Below are 21,403 nucleotides of genomic sequence, written 5' to 3'. Positions count from 1 at the left end.
CCATAGAGATTCTCTACTGCATTAAAAAAAAACCCAAACAATCCAGCCTGCACCCTGCTCTTACCATGCAACCTTATGTATCTGTTCCCAAAATCACCTTCAAATATCCAATTGCTCTGGAAGAAAATATTACAATCTTTATTAAAATACTATTAAGCACTTACAGGGTGGCTTCATCTTTCTCAATGCCATACAAACACTCATGAAAGCCTCACAACATCCCTGTGAGGTAGGCTTGTCTTATGTAATTATGTTTCATAAATAAAAGATGATGCTGTTTAAATAATCAATGTTTATTTGAAGATTGTGACTTTGATTTTCCAGTTTAGGCACAAAATGTATGGGTGCTACCATGTGTTTCCAGCACACCTAGAAGACAGAATGTTATAGAAAAGTAATGGAAACAATCAGATGTAACTGAAAACCAGCAGTAAATGGGTTAAAGTGCAGTTCTAACCTGAAAACTTACAGTATAGAAAACAGCATCAGGGGCTTCTAAGGCTGTAGGATCTCATCGGCCCCTGGTCAGATCCTGCCCAATTGAAAAGTGACAAAGGCTGTTTGAATGGTCAAACTTTGCAAATGACTGCATGACAAACCAAGGGTCCTCCTTGCTTAAGGGACTCTTACTCTTAACAACACTGACCTGCCCTGGCTCAGCAGCTCCCACAAGAGGAGAAAGCAGTGGCACTGGAGAATCTTGCAGCTTCTGCCTGCCTTCAGGCTTACTGAGAAAGACATCACAGAGACATCACTATCCAAAAAGATATGGCACAAAGGCCTAAAAGTGGTCTGGGCTGTAGAGCAAGCGACTAGGTCAGTGCACAGACATGGAAGCTCCTGGTCCCTTTACATCATGAGTTGCAGAGCGGATGTTGGAAGGAGCACAGGGAGGTGTGGAATTTGATTCTGACTAAGCAGAAGATATTTCTTTGTTCCAGGCAGCTCCCTTAGCATGCAAGGTCAGGACAGGTTTCTTTCAAAGGAGATGGCAGAAATATCTTCATATGCTGTATTTCAGCATGGGTCTATTAAAATAATGGTGACTTACATTTGCTTTCATTTCAGTGCTGTAGCTGCACAGGAACAAAAGCTTCCCTACAGAGCAGTGACATCAAGGGATTCTTCATGTCCTCTGAAAAGTACATGCTTCAGGTAGCAGAAGGGAATAAAATCAATGTCTCAAGTTTTTTTTTCTCAGTGTCCAGGAACTACATCCCCCCCATGTCAAAGTACATTGTGGTTATATTTCATGCAAATGCTGCAATGTGTCTTCCATGGGCACATCTATTCATGCACAAGGAATTTGGTCTGAACCACTGAGACTCTACATCAGAGAACATCAAAGCTTATTGCAAGTGCTGTCCAGGGTCAGATCTGGGGTTCTCACTTCCTTGAATTCCCAGCTAGTGAAGATGTCTTGGAGGAGGTCATGCTTGTATGACTCTTTTGGGATCCTGTTGGCTGGGAGGGTTGTTTCTTTTTGATCACTGGAGTTTTGTTCTTGCTTTTAAATACCTTATTGGGGTCCAGCTTGTTCACAAAGGAATCAGCTTCTTCAGAGAGGAGAGCCGTGTTGATAGTTATGGGTTTATACATGTTAAACCATTGCTGAAAGGCAGGATGAGGGGGAAGGAAGAGGTTAAAATCAAACTGCAATTAGACATTTCCACCCTGTTGCCCCTCACCCAAGACCTGATTTTAATCATACACCACTTATCAGTTTGCAGTTTACAGGACTGTGCAGAGTGCCTTGTGATAAGGATACACAAGGCACAGCTATGCTACAGCCCTGGAACTGCCCCACATTCCAGACAGGGAAGAGGAGAACCAGACACAAACCTAACACTATCTTTCCTGCAGTGTAACTCCTATCAGGAGCAACTTCTGATTTAAACCACAGGAGGAAAGGCAAAGGGAGGGGATGAAACTAAACCACATCTATTTAGATTCAGAGAAGCAGAAAAGATTAAAAAACCTTGGAATTTAAAAGTGCTTATAAATTGGAAGCAACCTAGTTGAAGTTCTCAAAATACAGCCTCCCTCCCTCTCTTCACACATACAATAATGCACGTTTTTTAACTTTTTACACAAAGGATTTTGTGTTTGTTTCTCTTTGGCCTGACTTTACATCTAGAAGTGACCACAACAATTTTTTTTTAGGTTCCCAGATGTCACTACAATGCTATGCCCAGCAGTTTTCATCTCTTAGTGTTTTTCCTATCAGTTTTCCATTGACAAAGTCAGGAAATAAAACTGTAGTGGTTATGGTATTACAAATCCCACTAAAACCATCAGTAAACTGTTGAACATGATATACAAAAAACCAATATCAAAATATAGATGGTAATCTATTCATGTACTGCTTAATGGAAAACAGCTTTAATATACCACCTTTAAAAATGATAATGGTTAACATACTAGGAGGATTTTAACTAACAGAGGCTGCAAATGATTAGGGAATACATGAATGATTTCACTAAGGCTTGTGAATATAATGAACATAATAAAATATTCTAGTAGGAAAGTTACAGAAAGGCAGAGCACGGGCATATGGTACAGTACCATGTACACAGCCTTGACTGACAGAGTACGGTATAACAGGGAGGACACCAGATATACAAAGAACCTAATTCTACGGACATCTATAGATGAGAAATTGGCAGTGATTATAGTGAGTAGTTTTGATGTACGCGCAGGGCTGAGGCAGGACCAGTGAATGCCATGCTGATACACAGACCTGTCACACTTTGCCAACATGCATTGGTATTGTACAGGCTTATCACAGAATCACAGACCAGTTTGGGTTGGAAGGGAACTTAAAGATCACCTAGTTACAGCCCCTCTGCCATGGACTGGGACACCTTCCATTAGACCAGGTTGTTTAAAGCTTTGTCCAATCTGGCCTTGAACCCTTCCAGGGAGGGGGCAGCCACAGCTGCTCTGGGCAACCTGTGCCAGCGCCTCACCCCCCGCACAGGGAAGAATTTCTTCCTTATATCTAATACAAATCTATTCTATTTCAGTTTAAAGCCATTACCGCATGTCCTTGTACCCCCTATATGCCCTTGTAAAAAATCCCTCTCCACCTCTCCTGTAGCCCCACTTTAGGTACTGGAAGGCCACTATAAGGTCTCCCCAGAGAATTCTCCAGGCTGAACAACCCCAAGTGCTGTGTTTGGTAGTATTGTCAGATCCATTCCCTGACTGTGCATAAGCTGGAAGTAGGGTTAGGGCTGAAGGCCCAGTCAAACACAGAGGAATGGTGGGAGCCTCTAATAGCAGGGTTCTGACAGAGTAGAATAGCAATTTTAATAATAAGGGGTTGGAATGGTCACAAGACTGTACCTGGGGCTCTCCTATAACTAATTCTAGGACTGCTGGCATTTAAATTGCCCATTCTAGGGCATCATTTTTATCAAGGCAACCCTGCATGACTGAGGATGATGCAAAGAAATTAATATTCTTGGCAAGGCTCAAGCTTGTAGTCTTCCTCTGGGCTTCTGTCTAATGTGTACCTGGACTTTCCACCCAGAGAGCAGGAGACTCTTGTTCAGTGCGAAGCCCAGAAAACTGATCTAGACAAATCTTACGTAGCTGGTGGGATGAATGGCTTTACATCTCCTCACTTGCCAGCAGTCATGGAAGTGGAGGATTGCTTCAGAGTCAAGAAAGCAAAGAAATAATTGAGGTTTCACCACCTACTAATAGAGTTCAAGGAAGAGCCTAACTTGGCTGAGAAAAACAAGGTCAACACAATGTTAGTGAATTCACTAACATAAACAAATGACTGTTAACATGCTAAAGTCTCACGGCCCCTTCCATAGCTCACTAGGGAGGCCCACTTGAGCCTACAGACTGCTTGCCAAAAGGTGGGAAGATGTTTTTCCAGTCTATACTTATGCCAAATACTGATGAGTTGGATCTTGCTGTCCTACCTTGGCCTGGGGGCTGACCCCATAGCTGGTGAAGGCGTACTGCCACTGTGGGAGACCCAGGTGAGTAATGAGCAGGCGGTAGTAGGCTGTGAAGGTTTTGGTGAGGAAATGCCAATACAGAGCTCTGTCCAGGAACCATATCTCTGTGTCTGAGGAGACAACTAGGAAAAAAAAAAACAAAAAAAAAAACAAAACCAGAAACAAACTACACTGTTGCTTTGCTGTGGTAAGATCAACCTTTGGCCATTGTCAGGTGGGAGACACAACATACTTATCAGAAAGGCTGCAGCTTCTAAAATGCAGCATCCCTGACTGACATAGATGATTATCCAGAGGCAATGTGGTTTAATCATTAGAGCATGGGGACTGAAAAGGACTTGGTTCTGCTCCCAGCCTTACTAAAAAAACTTGTGCAACAGCCACTATACTCACTTTTTCCATTTTAAATGGATGCAATGCTATTCCTTCCCAACCTGGGACTGATGCGCTACATGGAACATGCTTGGACATCAGCAACTTTGTAGTGTATGTTCAAAGTACAATTATGGCAAACATTTATCTGCCCCCCAAAGTAAAAAGCAACTAACTCAAATGTCAGTCATCTGGATTACTGAATAGAGTCCAGAGTCTGGAAGTCATGGGAGTGTGCGCTGCCAACAAAAACACATTTTGCAAAATCTTTTCCCAGTAATCAAATATTTCTCTGATGGCGACATCCTTTGTAGTATAAAAAGAAGTGATTTTACTTGGGAAATTGAGATGCTGAACATTGTTAACTTAACACAAGGTACTCCACAATGTTCCCTCCCGTTGACCAGTTTATCCACTGCCTGTGCTGAAATCATTAATCTGGAAGGCAAGAGGACAAGTAAGAAGTTTCTGCCTTAGGAGTTGTAGTCACACCCAATGAAAGACAAACGAGAACAACAAAAGAGTTTTCTTAAGAACAGGTATATCACAATTGCACACCTCCTCACAGTGAACATACACATATACACATACACTTAGTGACCTGTGCACTGTGCCAGATGATAACTACAAGTGACTTGGGTGTTTCACTAATCACAGGCTGATAACAGTTTTCTGTGTATCATTAAGAAACAGCTCAGCTCACATCTTTCACTCTCCTGTTCAACCCTTCCTGCCAAATTTTGAACTAGGTAGCAACTGGAGGCTCTGCATCCATGTACAAGGTGGAAGAACCAGTCTAAGTCTGTCTTAATCAGCTAAGAACCTTTTTACCATCTGCCCTTTGCTTCTTAGAAGAGCTATAGCCTTTGTTATCAAAATGTAATGGAATTGTTCCGAGATGTGCAAGTAACCAGAGACATGTTAGCGGCTGAGCTCTGGCTCTCTGTACTATTTCAACATGATTGTCTGTAGGTCATATGTGAATGCTTTCCTGTTTCTATGCATGCAGAAATCATAAGTTATAACTCAGACTCCAACATTAAAAGGAGGGAAAATGTTAGCTCTAGTTAAGTCTCTGTAAGGTTTAGCCCCTGACTTCAGTAGAGACAGGACATCCCAGTAAATGTTCATCTACAAACAGCAGGAAAGATCAGAAATGTAAGATGATTCTACACATATGGCCTGTAGATACAATCCAGAAGAAGAGATAGCTAACTTTGCTCTTTTCTGTCTTACCTGGTTTAGTGTGCTTATAAACAAGACAAACTTTGCCATTCCCACTGCATGGGTCTAATTCAAAGATAAGACTACGAGAATCAAAGTGTGGCTTTTCTGGTTTGTCTCCATTACCTAAAAACAGAAAAAAAATCTTCATGAAACATGTTTGGAAAACTGACTGTGACTCAAATGCAAAGAGTCAATCTGTTTAATACTTATTACATAAATCAGCTGAGGAAGAACTAAATAAAACCTTTATATTTATACTTATTGGAAAAGATGAAGTTCTCTATGTTTAAAAAAAAAAAAAAGTGGAAAAAACTTTAATCTCTACTATGAAGACAAACCACTGAGTCAAAATCAGATGGCTGAAAAAAGATATCAAGCTGCCCTGTAGTCCTTCCCTAGCATAAAGCAAGATCAGCTTTACAGATGCTACTCCTCAGAGGTGTTTGTCTAATCTTTTCTTAAAGTTCTCCAGTGTTGCAGATGCCACAATCTCCAGGCAGGCAAACCAGATCCATCGTTATTGCTTATAAGTTTTCCTCATGTGGATCCTGAATCTTCCTTGCTGCAGTTGAAGCCCATTACTTCTGTTCTATCCACCATCCCTTTTTTGTTCTACTCTCCTTTTTCCTAAGGAGGACGGGGACAACAGTTTATTCTTTTTCTCTTGACGGAAGACTTTGATGAACTGGGGAGATATACATTTCTTCATAAGTTCCAGTGTGACAACACCATCCTTCTCAACAGCCACATGGTCTGAACCATAATCAACTTGTGACCCACAACCATCACAGAGCCTTTCTGCAGGGCCATTTTGGGATCATGTTGCTGCAAGTTCCTACAGAATATAATTTTGAATTCTAATGCTGCTGAGGAAGAAGGGGGACACAAGAGCTGTAGTCTTCAGAATAATTTTCCATGAAAGTCATAATGAGAACTCTTGCAGGGATGTCACTTTTCTCAGTGTACCTTATAAATGTATCAGTAGAGGTTTGAGTGGCTAAATGGAAGCAGAATTTGGCCCATTTCATTGCAACACCTAGAAGATCAGGACTGTAGCCAAGCTGGAATGTGCAAAAAGAAACTTTCAGCCACATTTAGAAGCTACAAGAGCTATAGAGATTCAGAGTTAAGACTGAAATCAAATAGCAATTTTGTAAGGAGTCAGCATGACACCTGGCTCTGTTCTTATCTTCTTAATTCTTCCAGCCTTCTTAGACTGTAGGAGCTCTGAGAAAAGAAGTGGGCTTTTTTATTTCTTTTTCTTTCCAAACTGCAGGATGCTCAGCATTTTTAGGCAGTCTGGAAACACATATTTTCTGGTGCCACCTCACACTTACACGTATTTACCAGAGTTACTTTTCCAATTCCAAAGGGCATATCCAGCAGTCTTTTCACTACTAAGACAAAAACTGATTGTTCGTGTAACATCATAAACACACGAAGACTTTAGAAGCTGTATCACTGGAGGAAGCCTCAGTTAAAAGTTTAAATAGGGAAAAGGCAGAACAGGAGGGCTGCCAGGATGTTAAAAGACGATGTAAGTAATACTAGCAACTGGCAGCATTAGCAATCCCCATGAGATTCAAAGCATACAGATCTTACCTGTCAAGGCTGTAGGGGACTAATAGGACATACAGTAGATCCAGCCCAGCAGACAAAGAAAATCCCATGTACTTGGAGTGACCTTTTCTGTTGCTATATCCATGTGCTGTATCCCAGCATTACGCTAAAAGAGCAAAAGGGATGAGACAGAGCACATTTTCTAGACTGTTTACAGGACCTTACCTTCTTCGTCTGTGTCATCTTCCAGGTCAGCAAGAGTTGGTGCATTAGGCAGAGTGTACCTAGAGGAACCTCCAAGCCGACATAGCTTTGAGATGCTATTAATCACCATGGAGCCGAGGGGCATTGGGGTATCTGCAATAAGAATGATCATTTACCACATCCAGTGTCAGGAAAGCATAGGAGGTATTTATTTTCCTCCACACGTCAACTCAACCTCTTCTAAAACACAGAACGGGAGAAGAGATGGGTATACCCAGCAGACCCGGACACTTAACCAAGTAAGGCTCCACAGGAGCAAAAATTAGGCTTTTTCAAACGCAGAATCACACTTACAGGTAATGTGACACCATCTCAGAGCTGTGCAGGTTATGAGAATTACACTGCTGGCTAAGCCTGTGCTTCAGCTGTTAGCCTGGTCCTGTGAAACCGGCTATTAAAAATCCTGGCTAGCTACAGCCACTTTACTGAAATGAAATTCTACTTCCTGAGGAAAACCCTGTATTTTCCAGAAGCAAACAGTATCCACAGCCCAATTTGACAACCTCACTTGAAGGCAATGAGAGCCAGGATAACAGTGGCAGGGCTTCTGTGCAGAGTGAATGAACCACCTGATTCTTGCCAAACAAGGATGGACAATAAAGCACGGTCCTATTCTTGCTTTCACCACTGACTCCAGAAATAACTTCAGTGAGTGGACTTTTAACTGGTGGAAAGTAGCATCAGGCTCTGGCACTTAAATATACTTTCTAATGAGTAAGAGGCATTATCAGAGGGTGACCCTACTGCTTTATAATAGGATAATGTGCTAGAGCTGCATCTCTCTCCAGGAACTACAAAGGGAGTCTAGGTATGGGATTTAAACTACATATTTAAATCTGAGAGTCAACAGATGGTCAGTATATTACAGAATGGTATTTATATCATGAAGACTTGTTTGGTTTCCAGCCAGTGTTCAGCGTACACGTCTCTCCTGTGGGAGTCCAGCATATGCAAGCAATAGGCTTGCATCAGGAAGGGACCTCTGATGTGCAGTCATAATTTTTCCTCACCAGGACATCTCTAAAATAGTCTGCAATCCCATGCAGAACTGCATTCACTTATTAATCCAGAAGTCAGTTTTCTGTAGTCACTGATCAAGCTGGCAAGCAGAAACAAACAACTTCATTTCTTTGTGAGTTAAAGAATGGTGCTAATTTTTCATTCAAAATGACTTGGTGCATGTGCTTTTGCTCAGACTAATGCAGGACGCTGACAGATGTGCATTGACTGTGCAGAAATTAAGTTTGAAATTAAAGAGATTCTGCAAAGGAAAGACTGGCTGCAATGAAATGAGGGTATTGGTGCAGAGGAATACATGGGCTCACCATCAGTCTTCACACTCCAGGTCATCTGGAAGCCATCTGTCATCAGATAGAAGTTCTTTAAATCCTCTGGCAATACGCAGGAGTTTTTCTGCAAATCACAATCAAAGTGCTATTGGAAAATGCAGAACGTGCCTCAAACCCGAAGAACAACTGAGTATCAGTACAGAAATATTTGCCACCAAACGTTTTGCTCAACTAGAAGATGACTCAAATCAGTTCAAAGATCTCGTCCCAAAGCCTTGAGAGAAAACTGTGTATTTCTTGGGTCTGTGCTACTGTATTAACAAAGAAGACTTGGGAAAATTTCACAAACAGTATGTGTGCAAATACAGAGTCAGTCTCACAAACCTGATGGTCTGGCTTCATCCCATCAAACTTCAGTGCTTGGCTAGGGCTCCTAAGCCTGCTTCCTTCTGAGCCAACAGTGAAAGAGGCAACTCCAGTGAGCTGGTGAGAGTGTTTGTAAGAACAAGGACCCTTTTCCTATACCTATATTGGTTGCAGAAAGAGCCTTTCTTAACTTGAACTCTCCAGGTAGGCAAGAAATATGAGGAAGGATAAAGACTTAGTCCTCAAAACAAGAAGCCCAAAGAGCTATAGGCAACTGCAGGCACTGCTCCTGGTGATAGGACTGGCTGCAGACCAGTGACCTACCAGCTCTTGTTGATGTGTCAAGAACACTAAATGAAACAGTACAGAAGTCTGTCAGCTTTAAGATGACAAGCAACATGCATGACTAAATGTTATCTGTTGTTTTGTTTGCAATTGTTCTAGACAAAAAACAGATTGAGAAAGACTGTAGTGAGTTCGCATTTAAAGTATCGTTAAACTCAAGACTCCAAAAGAATCAGACCCGAAAATTCAGGATTGTCTTCGATGATGCAGCTTCCACAGTCTCAATGTTGACTTGTCCAAGGGCTGCACCACCCTCCTTGTGAAAAAGTTTTCTTAACTGCAGTCTGAACCTCCAAGTTGCAACTTGTGGTCATCCTCACTTCTCAGTCCCATGTGCTTTTAAATATGCTCAGGAACAAAGACACAAATAAGCTCCTTGAGGGTCAAGCTTTGTCATTAAACCAGGGGGATAGACAACTTCTTCTTTAAAATGTTGATCTGAGATCTGTTTATAATCACAGGACTCTGGGAGCTACATCTCACAAGGAAAAATGGATAAATAATGTGAGATTTGCAGTGTAGTATGCCTGTTAACTTTTGTGACAGGATTTTCAGCCTTGTCTAAAAAAGGTGTATTCCTTGCATTCAGCCAATTTTAAAAATCTGCTGTTGGACATGGCCTGCTCTTTGTGCAGTGAGTTTGATGCTCAAAGCAAGAAAAGATATAATTGCAAACTTTAAGAATATTTATAGGTCAGTAGTGCTGTCTCTCATATAGGCTTGTCCTGTCACAGACCAAGATGTTATTCAGGTATGTATTCACAACCTGGCCTCAGAGGCCTGGGGGAGTTTGGAGAAGTTATAGAACTGCTTTGGAAAAAGCAGAGGAGTCAGATGTTAATAGCTTCCCAATATTGTGACTCAGCTAGGACTACTTACCTACAGGTACTAGAAAATGTAACACTCAAACTCTTACTAAATAAAGGAAGAATATTCTGGTAACCAGTAGCTAAGGAAAAGAAACATGCATACACAGTTCAGGTAGCTTTGCTTCGCTTTTGGCACGAATCTGTAACATCTCAACAGAAGCTGATCAGATTCTTCTACTACTTGTGCATATCCAGTTATCTGCCCTGATGTTGCCTCAATGCATCTATCCAGCAGGAGCTACCTGCCAGCTGTGCATCCTGCTGCAATGCCAGCCTCTGGTCATCAGTGACTGTCATGAGCAAGGGAAGGCACTGGCCTCCTCCTTCCCACATTCCCTCCCTCCCCTAGCATCAGGGCAGCACTTCTGCCTGTTAAAGTCTTACTCACAGACACTTTTCTTTAAGTTGTTAAAGTCCCTGTCCCCTAAACTATGGGTGCATATGCTCTGCAGGACCCTCTAACTCACCAACAACCCTCACTCTTATGTATTTTCTAAGCATATCCATATATGCTGACAGACGGCTACTGACAAGTCCCAGATATCAATGGCTTTGCAGCTTGAAATAGGGCAAGTGACTTTACTTGTCCCATTAGCAGCCTGGTCACTAGTACAGTGCTTTCCTAACCCAGGTAGGGAGAATCTTCAGAGGCAACAGGTATTAAAGCAAAGAATCTGATACTGTAGAAACTAAGAATTTATTGCCCTATGATAAGAGTCTGCTGACGGCTGAGGCCCTGGTGGGAAATTTCAGGAGATTACTAAACCACATGGACATATCTGAAGTTCTTCAAATGCCTTTAACAAACACACCTTCTTCTGTGGGTTCTTCTCAGTCCTAAATATTTATAATTTCACGCTGTGCTTTCACCACTTCCAATTGCAAGCTGTAGCTGTAAGCGCAGTGACTAGGGTTAAAACTATGAAGAAAGACCTGCTACAAAGCGTCAGAAGAGTACAAATGTTTACACAGCACTTTCAGTCCATTTCAACCCCTCCAATTTTAACTAATCTACCCCAGCAGTAAAAATATATATGTAAACAGCTATCTTGATTTCAGTAGGTGTTCTAACCTAAGCAGGAGAACTAAATCCATTGGGATGGCAAAATCTAAGATTTTAAAACTTCCACCTTAGTATCCAGTTAAATACTACTACAAACTGGGCACACCCCAATTTAACAAACATAGCTGATTAAGACAAAGAAAATACCCACATCTGGATAGGCCTTCTGCTCTGAATCCTCCTTTTCTGAATGGAAAGGTAAACATGAGCATGTTTCTCCAAACTGCTGCCCTTCCCACTTTATTTCAGGATTCTCCTAATCATGTTCCTTTGCATGACTTTCCAAATGGTGGTGCAAAATATGTGGGTGGAAAATGCTGTATCAGAGCAAATCTGGGGTCTATAGGAAAAGACTTCTACATAGAAGGCTTCACTAATACCCATCTCTCCCATCTGATGGAAAGGATTGATTGACCTGTCATATTATACTCAGCCACATGACCCTGTGACATCACAACAGTGGTTTTCTGACAGCAGAGTTAGAGAAACAAGCCACTACTATATATTAAAAATGGCTTCTCAAGCTCTGTACTCCTCCTGCTCAACTGGTAGTTTCCAGGGTTGTGATCTCCAGCCCCATAAAATACAATATTCCTAATAACATGCCAGAAGTAGCTCAACCACAGCCCTGGCAAGCAGCTGTTTTCACTCTAGTCATCTGGTTACACTCATCAGCTCATAAAACAAAATATCCCAAGTGCCCAGTATGGTGTGTGAGGTCTATTTCTTTTGTTTATTGTCCATAATATCCCCAAATAGTCTCCCAAGAAAGCACGGTCCACTGAGGATAGAACCAGAGTAGTTTTGCTGCCAAGATCTGATCAGCGCTGGATCCAGGGCTAAAACACTGACATATGGCAATTCACTTAAAGCACCGCTGAAACAATGCCTCCCAAGCAAATTGCCTAAAGAAATGGACAGCAATCAAAACATACAGCTCTAGAGAGACTTCTCTAAAAAACTGTATGAGTTCTATCCAGTTTCTGGGGAGAGAAGGTAGGGATTTATGTCAATTCTCAGGGCTTCCAAGTATCAGAGCACATCAGCAGCCACCCTTCTCTCCCCCTAATGTCATGCTGTTTCATGACTGGTCTGCACTGGCTGCCAATGAATGCAGATGTTAATTTATGTAACAGACATTACTCTTGCACCTTTTATAAATCTGTTCTAGGGAGGGCTACCAGGAGATCACCTTGCTTGGATTTCCTGCCCTGAAAGGTACAGGGCTGGGGTAAACCTGAGCTCCCACTGCAGAGAGCAGGATTCGGTAACTCTCTTGAGGATGGTGCTGTGTATCCAGTTTTTCAGTCAGAATATTACAAGGCCCCACAGGAAAGGAACACTGTGTCAGAAACACCATCTACCTCCCCAAAGTCCTCCAGCCTCTCCTGTGTTATGCAGCTTGAAAAAAATGTATCTTTTCTCATGCACTGGTTCTGCTGGATCCACTTCCCCACCTCCCCCATGGTCAGGGCCACAAGGCAGGCTCAAGATGGGCAGATCCTGTGCTCCTCGGCATCGGAGATGGCAGGCTTGCCTAACGCCGAGGGGAGGACATTACAAGGAGGATGCCAAGAAGGACCCTTGTGGATGAGCACGCCTGCACGCGTACTTTTGGGTCAAAAAGAGATATGGTAGGAACATTGAGGAAGATTTATAGAATAGCCAGGAGACACCATCATAGTTCCCACTGAGATTTACATGCGGAGTTTCTAAATTGTCTGGTAGCCTAAGACAGTCCATAACCGGAAAGCACCAGATTGCTTGAGGGCTTTTTTATGGTTTTATCATAGAAAAATAAATCTTTGTAGACAACGTGCACGAAGAGAAACAACAGATTTCCCATGCAGAGCTGTAGAATACCAAAGCTCCAGTAATGTACTGGGCAGGGATTGCTTAGAGCCAGCCAGGGGCAGTTCAGACACTGTTAACAAGCCAATTAGAGGAACAGGCAAAGTGACCTCCTTCATTTTGCTTGGCCTGCTGAGGTGCTGAGCTCTGGGACCTCCAGCTCCCCCTAACAGAACAGAAATTTCTCTTTTTTGAAAACCGAAACAATGATGTGAGTGACTTATTTCTCTTCTGGTTAAGGCAAAAAGAAAATGTGGTTAAGACATTGTCACTGCAGACACCTGAGTGTCTCCTATCACTATACACCTACACACTTTAGTATAACACCTGCTTTTAAAAACTGCATGTGGAGGGGAGCAGGGCAGTTGCCAGCCCAATTTTACAAGTGCAAACAGGTTCACAGGATGATATACAGTTATTAACAATGGTGTTCTAGTGACTTGGTAACTCTGTCTCTACCCCCCCTTCTATTGCTTGTCTTACTTTCTTGGGAAAAAGATAACATCTTCGTAGGTCTAAATATCAGGAAAGGTGAAAAAATTATCTATTTTTATTAAAATATTTTGAACTGCTTGACAGTTTTGGGGAAGCAATGCAACCCATGTAAACACTTGACAATCACATTCTTCAATATTTTTGTGAGTGTACTGATTTCCAATAAAATATTCAGGATTGACTTCAGATTTGATTTTCTGAATGTAAGATTTAACAGCTCTTTTCTGCCTCTAGAGAAAGCCTTGGAAAAAATCTCTTCTGCTCTCTTACTGTCTTACTCCACTGTTTCCTATCATGAAGCTCACCTTTCCCTGCAAAGCCTCATGGCAGCTAATGGACATTCAACAAGCTGATCTAAGATTTTAAAATTTCCATTGTTGTATCCAGTTAAATACGAGCACAAACTGGGCACAGCCCAATTAAAAAACACAGCCATTGGAGAAAAAAAAAAAAAAAAAGCATATTGACAGCATTATTAGAATATAATTTTAGTAATTCATAATTTAAAAAGGTTGATTTTAAGAGTTTCTGAATACCATAGATTTTCTCTCAGCAGAAATACCTTTCCATTGCAGAACTGAAATAGGACTGGAATTGCTTCTAGAAAAAAATGTAAAACCAAAAGTCTTAAGAATAGAGCTTTTATGTGGTGAGTCTCAACGAAAGGAGAGCGCTTTTTGGGGGGAAAATAATGTAATTTTGGGAATAGTTTGACCAGTTTTCCCTACACCACAGAAAACGCCCTGCAAGTACTTTCATAACCAAACAGACTGTGACAAGATCTTGTTAAAACGACAGAGACATGATTACGTGCATAAGTACTGCCACCTAGTGGTTGTGAAAAAACCCTAAAACAAACATAAAAGTGAGTATTAGGTACACATTAACTTGCATTTCAATTCAAGTGGTGTGAGTTTGAGGAAAAGAGGTACAAGTTCATCCTGGAAGTGCCTTGTGGGGTGCTGAGTGCTTTGCACTTAATCATTACTGCAGGACATACTGCTGTTGCGTGGACTGTGTTAGGTATCAGACTATCCTCAAAGCTCAAGAGAAAAAAGGAAAGTTAAAATAGTTCTCTTATAAATCATCACGAGAAATTTCACGTTTTGACAATGCAACTAGAACCAAAATCAAAGAAACAGAGATCAAAGTTCTTCACCATTAGCAGTCCAGCTCAACTGCATCTACTTATTTTTTACTCTTTATTTCCACAATTAATTTAGTTCATCACTGGGGTGGCGGCAAGCTAAAGTTTTGCTTTGACATATTTGCAGTGAAGTGCTTTGGCTACAGTATTCCAAGGTCTGGCTTTACAAGAACATCTCAGTTCTGAAACAAACACAATTTAGTTTGGAGGAGTAGCAGCACCTGAAAATGAGAGCAACACCGTGTTCAGGAGAAGCAGTCCTCCCCACTCAACAGAAGAATGAACGAATGTCACTGCTGCTCCCAGACCTGAGCTGGCTCACAGTCAGGGTGCCCCAGACTTTCCATCCCAGCTAATCCGACACCTGAACAACAGCTACAGGAAATCAGGAATCAGTTCACACAAACCTGAAAAACCAGACATTTCTGCCTGACCATAGTTGCTGGCTACTGTACAAGTTTCAGTAAATAACACAGGTTTACATCACGCACATTCTGACTTGGATTTATGAATTTCTGATAAATATCACTAATTGGGATAGGGCGTTACCAAAATTAGGGCAAGATTTTTCCCTACTGTTTACAAAAAACTGTAATGGCAAGGCATCATGAAGGGGAAGTTATTTTAGGTAGCGGTAACAAGTGCAGTCTCTGGAAGGATGAGTGTTTGGGCATAGCCAGGGTCAGGGCAGAGGGAGGATGATTCATTCAGCTCCATCCTCTGCCATGCCTCTTTCCAAAGGCCAATCAGCTTCTGCTGTCCCTAGATACCTAGATAGCAATTTGCCCATGGTCATGGGATTGATAAACACATGTATATTCAAAAAGAGGACCAAAAATGCCATCTCTGCCCACCCAAGTCACACAACAGTATTCAGGAGCCTTCTGGTCCTGCAGTCTGATGCAGTAAAGTGAGCTAATGTGGAGTGAAGGTAGTGTGTTTCCTTCATAGTCTTCTAGAACAGTCAATGGGACATGCCTTGGCCAAAAGATTGGGCTGGTTATCCAAGGAGGAGGTGGAAGGAGAGGCTATGAGAAATGGAAGTGAATAGCTGAGACTGAAAAGAGAAATAGATAACTGGAACAAAGTGGGTGGCTCAGCGGTATTTTTCAGCTTGAGGCCTTTACCTTTAATGGCCATGAATAATAAAGAGTTTTTTCATTTTGTTTGAAAGGGAGAGGGAAAATGGTTTCAGAGCTGTGTCAGAACAATGTTTGTTCTCCACTGAGTCACCACTGTTGCTGCCTACTACAGTTATGTCATTTCTTCTTGTAGTTGTCATTCTGAATATATGCACACTGATGAAGTTTCTCTAGCAGATCAGATGCATGTCATAGCCTAAAAGATGTTGTAGTACCCGATAAAAATACCCCAAAAAATCTGTTTAGGCTCCGCTGTGCATCAAACTTGGTAGCAGGCTGTCACACAAACAAGCATAAGGTGGGTATTGCATTTCATATTCTCCATGGGCTGCTGTAGATTCAGACTGACCTCACTGCAGTATTATCGGGAAAATACTCACTTGCTCCCATGAAATGATTGTGTGGCGTTCAGCTGGCTCCTTTTCCACAAACGTCACCTCAGCAACTCCTGGAGAAGTCTCTAAAAGGAAAAGATAAGCATGTTTGCAGCTGGCACGGATAACACCAACACTATGAGCCAGACAATTTTGCAAGTTAACCTGACTGACAGCTGGGTAAAATGCGTTAATGACTGCAAGCACTGTGCTGGTGACTGAGCAGTCACTTTCTTCTGTCTGTAGCTGTACTCAGCATGTCTTGTCATGAGGATGCCTAGTGCTGCATGATGCCATCCTTTGATGGTTTTTATGGATATATATACACACACATGCACATTCTGTATTCAAGGTGTGATCTTTTGCAGAGGATTCATGGAAAAAACAACCGTGTGTTCCTGGTCAAACTCTAAAAGAGAGATGAATATTTCTTTGTAAGCATGCCCTGTGGTTTCAGTTGGGTCGGATATTCTCAGCTTGACACAAGATAGTGTACAGTGTTGCTGTGAATTGCTAACAACTGTATTCCACAAAGATGGGCCCACTTCAGTGCTCGATTCAGTGGGTTTGAACAGACACAGAATCTGATCCTCCCAAAGGGATCCGCATGAACAAACATCAGTTCTCTCAAATTGCAGCTGGACACGTGCAAATTAGTTACAAGCACTGAGCTCATAATTTATAAAAATCATCTGAATTATTTATGGGAAAGAATGCTATATAAATGCAAGATAATAATCTACCTGGTGCTATCCCTGCAGGTGTGCCATGGCAGAACAGTCTCCATTGCAGTTATGATTTTATAATGTTTTACTTCATCTACGGCCAACTGAAATAGTTCCCACTGACTTCATTAACTTTGGATCAGGTCCAGAAAGACTACTGACTTCTTGTGGGAACTGAAAGCCCAGCACACAGAACTGTGGAACAGAAGTGATCACTATGCAGGGCTTTCAAGACCGGCTCTGCTGTGAAAGTATTGTCTCCCAAAGCAGTCACACATATTATAATTGCTTTCTGGTAAAACATACACAGTGTACTAGACAGGAAAGGCAGGCACTAGAGAGCTTTGGTTTGGTTTTTATCTCCAGCACTGGGCTTTTAGTTCTAGCAGTAGCATTGTCCTTGTCTGTTCTGTTGGTGGAAGAACAGCATTCAGTTTCAGGAAGTCTAAACTTCATTTTAATTGTGAGTATTGATTGGTACATTGTCACATATTTTAAAACACAAAATGTAGCACCAGAAAACCAACCTCCAACCTAAAGACAGAAAAAAGAAAATTAATCAAATCATAGTAGGTCACCTAGGTAATCTGTCTGGCCAAAGGGGGGCCCCAACATACAGAAGACTCTGATATTTTGCCAATTTCACTTCCAATAGGGGGGTGCAAGGCAGGGGGATGTGTCTCTTGCTCAAATATAAGCTGTCCATTTGTATTGTGCTTCTAAAGAAGCACGTGGAATCGAAGATCTAACCGGTCTTTTCCATCTAAGCTATGCAAGCCTTATGACAAGTTAAGAGACTATAATAACAGAGTAATTGTTATTTCTGTGATCAAAGAAAACAGTAGGGATGTTTAATTTATCATGCACAAGAGCTCAGCTGGGATGACAGAAGATTAAATATCTTATCAGTCAAAGAAGATGTCTAGGAACAAGAGAACTGCAACTTCTAAAGAGGTCTGAACCAAATCCAAGATCAAAAGAAAGAGAAATTCCATCTCAAAAGCCTGAATGTTATAACAAAAATATCCTGTGGGTAAACTGAAGACCACGTTTAACAGATGCATGTAAGTATGGACAGAAGCTCTATTAAACATTAATGAGGAAAAGAAGTCTGCCATGGGTTGCTTTTTCACCCAGATGGAAGAAATAATGAAGCCACCTTGGTTAGACAAAAGATACAGGATAAAGCTTAACAAGTTTGGATGACTCCTCCCTATTAATGACTCTGAATCTAGACCACTGTAACTATGTCCTATTCTTAGGACATAGCTTCCAAAAATGATTTGCAGTATTTATCAGAAAGAGTTGATATAATGGTGTGACACAAAGTTGAAGCAGGAAATCACAGAATTATCAGTCCTTATGGTCCTCTTAATACTGTCTGTAAGTTGGGTAAGTTCTCAGCATCTTTTAAAAATATCTGAATAGTTCCATTCTTATCCAATAAGCACTGTAAATAGTGCATCATGGTCCTGCTCTGGGCAGTTCAGAACAGCTAACACCTCCCATTCAGATTTAGCTGTGAGCAATCAACCTTTCTGGAATTTGCTATTAGTCATAAAACTTCAGCAAAATGAATCATACTGGCAATGGGAAAGATGCTTGTCTTTTTTCCCCGAATTATAACCTCCATAATGCGTGTGAGAAATCTCTCACCTTGTAGGGACTTCACAGAGACTACAAGTTTAAAAAAGCAAAACAAGCCCCTCCCCTCCAACCTCATATATAGAATTTTTTTAAAGGAGGATTTTTGAAATGATGCCATGAATATTTTTTCGTAAAAGTACTGGAAAATTGGTCCTCAGGCTCCCTTATACAGTACGTGCAAAATTGTCTTGCTTAAAAGGAGTATGTTAAGTCTCATTACATGATCATTTCTGTTGCCTGAAAAAAGTGCTTCACAAACTCAAAGTTAAAAGCCTATTACTGCTTTTATGTTATGGCAGGCAGAAGAGTATCTATTGGCTTCATGAGACTTCCCAAAAGAAGATTTAAAATAAGATAGTTTCTAGTTCTGCAAACTACCAATTAAGGCATCTTTCTGAATGAGATACCCTTTGTTATTTGAAAGAAACAAATGTCGAACAGATTGGTAATGTTTCCCAATTAGTTCAGCAATTCTAATTAATATGGTGGCACAATTTACATGCTTTGGACTACTTCACTGGGAAAAAATGTGCAAAGTTCCCATGAAAAGTGGAGAGATAAAAAAAAGAACTAAAGTAAAGCCTTCAACGCAATGGACTGGGGTGTGCATTGCTATATTGCACGATACAAGTTGTCAGAGATACAGACAGAAAACTCAAATAGAAATGAGGGAACACCTTCCATGTGAAGGGGATGCTACAGGACTTTCAGAGCCAAACCTGCATCGCCATGTCTTGCTGGTGTAAATAACACACCTACTCAAAACAGTTTATATGACAACATTACCTTTGGAAATAGTTAACATCATGCAGATCTTATACAGCTGAGCCTGGGTGGTGAAAATGTGGGTAGGGCTAGTAATTTTTTAAAAAGAACTACTTCAAAGAAGTGTTTGCCATGATGGTTAATCATCAGTAGTTTTACCTCTTTAATGCTCTCACAGAGTAGAATGATGTTACCCTGACCTCACAACTGGAAAATGAAAAATACAAACAAAAATCCCCCCAAAAGTCCAATAGTTAGTAAGAGAGCACTGAACAGAGACTGAGGATGAAATCCTGTCCTCACTGATGCTCACAGTAAGAATTTTGCCCTGATCTTTTAGTCTTGTCTGTCTGAGCAGCTATCTAAAGGCATGTGTAATTAGCAATACACTTAGGTTACCAGATGAATCTCACTGTCTTGCAATACAACGGCTGGGTGAGGTAACTAAAGCAGTCACTTTTGGCTTTAAAATTAATGGGAAGAAGTTCTGGAACTGCAGTTTGTAATGTTGCCATGTGCTAGGCTTTGATGTATTGCTATATGTGTTTGGTGCCCCAAGCTGCTCACACATGAAAGGTCTGATGCTAAAATCCTTTACACATGCGCTTTCACCAGTTCTTGTGATTCTACTACTGCTGTGAGTAAAGTTTTGACTGAGAAGCCTTACTTTCAGATGTTTGCTGCCTTGCACTCCTGCTGATCTTCAAATGGAACTCCAGGGATGCAAGAAGGCTCAAGATCTGAGCAAAAACTGGAGATGGCAAGCTGGGCATGCCATGGAAAAAGTCCCGTGGTATGGGAATAAGAATGCAGGGTGACTATTCATGGGGAGCTGATCCTGAGGACATTCACAGATTAGTCTTCTGCCAGAACCTTCCACCTTCCACAGGGCATGCTACCTGCTGATGGTACATTACAACAGAGACTGTGAGAGACTGTGACTTATTCATGATTTTGGATAAGACACTACCTTCTCTTTCTTTGTGTTCTTTTTTTTTTTTTTTTTTTTTTTTTGAAACTGTAGGGCTCTCTTTAGCCAAGAGATGCAGGATTTCGGCCATTGATTCTAAGGCTAGAAACAGGGTGGGGTTTTTTTTTGTTTTTTTTTTTTTTTTTTTTTGAAACTGTAGGGCTCTCTTTAGCCAAGAGATGCAGGATTTCGGCCATTGATTCTAAGGCTAGAAACAGGGTTTTTTTTTTTTTTTTTTTTTTTTTTTTTTTTGTTTGTTTGCTTTTTGTGTGTGTGTGCGTGTAGAAGCAGCACAGCTATGCGGTTCCGGGGGCGGGATCCTGAGAACCGCGCGGCTGGGGCCTGACCCGCAGCGCCGCGGCTCCCAGCCCTGCCGGCACCCCTCACCCCGCGGCTGCCCGGGGCTCTCGGCCGCAGGGCTGAGGCGGGCGGCCACGGCTGGGCCCAGCCCCGCCGCCGCCGCGGAGTCCCCGGGGCCATGACAGAGGTCGGGCCCCCCCCCCCGGCCCTGAGTGCTGAGGCAGTCCCCCCGCCCCTTCCCGCCCGGCGGCGGTTTCCATGACAACCGAACCTGGCCAGGCCCGTGGGGGCTGTCGCGCACCGCCACTCACCCAGTATCCGTGTGACCCCCAGGGTGAGTTTGTCCAGGTAGGGCTTGATGCTGGCGGAGGGCTTCTCCTCCATCCTCCGCCCGGCTCCCCTCACCGACAGCGAGGGCGAGGCCAACGGGGGGGCGTGTATGTAGGGGTGGGGTGGGGGGGAAAACAACGACGGGACCTAACTCCTTTTGTCCTTCCTCTCACCCTGTAGCGGCGGCTGCGCCGCGAGGCGCGCTGGGAGCCGTAGTTCTCGCCGGGACGTGGGACTGTGCCCGGAGGGACTGCGCTTCCCAGCATGCCCCGCTACGCCGGCAGCGGCGGGGCGGGCAGCCAATGGGCAGCGAGCGCTGGGGGGG

The 21,403-nt window shown here is 42.3% G+C and overlaps 1 protein-coding gene across 2 annotated transcripts; it reads right to left on the bottom strand.

The window, feature by feature from the left end:
• Positions 1-115: 115 nt before the first annotated feature.
• Positions 116-21,261, bottom strand: TPGS2 (tubulin polyglutamylase complex subunit 2). Of its 2 annotated transcripts, XM_033011194.2 has the most exons (7): positions 21,060-21,259; positions 16,348-16,427; positions 8,726-8,813; positions 7,362-7,493; positions 5,586-5,699; positions 3,939-4,099; positions 116-1,611 (listed from the first exon to the last, which is right to left on the bottom strand). In XM_033011194.2, exons 1-7 carry the CDS (start codon positions 21,130-21,132, stop codon positions 1,387-1,389), a joined length of 873 nt encoding a protein of 290 aa, XP_032867085.1. In that variant the 5' UTR covers positions 21,133-21,259; the 3' UTR covers positions 116-1,386. The 2 variants fall into 2 exon arrangements, with proteins under 2 accessions (XP_032867085.1, XP_032867087.1); XM_033011196.2 differs by lacking the exon at positions 116-1,611 and having other exon boundaries at positions 3,981-4,787; positions 21,060-21,261.
• Positions 21,262-21,403: the final 142 nt, after the last annotated feature.

This window comes from Tyto alba, unplaced genomic scaffold (assembly GCF_018691265.1).
Source record: "Tyto alba isolate M040663 unplaced genomic scaffold, T.alba_DEE_v4.0 Super-Scaffold_42, whole genome shotgun sequence".
In the NCBI taxonomy this organism is placed as follows: Eukaryota; Metazoa; Chordata; class Aves; order Strigiformes; family Tytonidae; genus Tyto; species Tyto alba.
Note: the sequence above shows the minus strand (reverse complement) of the source record. Positions and strands in the feature narration are given on the sequence as shown.

Excerpts from the sequence above, each read along its gene's own strand:
- TPGS2 (XM_033011194.2), bottom strand. The coding sequence starts at position 21,132 with ATGGAGGAGAAGCCCTCCGCCAGCATCAAGCCCTACCTGGACAAACTC. Across the intron at positions 4,100-5,585 it reads TTATAAGCACACTAAACCAG|TTGTCTCCTCAGACACAGAG; the intron begins GTAAGACAGAAA and ends TTTTTTTCCTAG. Across the intron at positions 1,612-3,938 it reads GGGTCAGCCCCCAGGCCAAG|CAATGGTTTAACATGTATAA; the intron begins GTAGGACAGCAA and ends CCTGCCTTTCAG.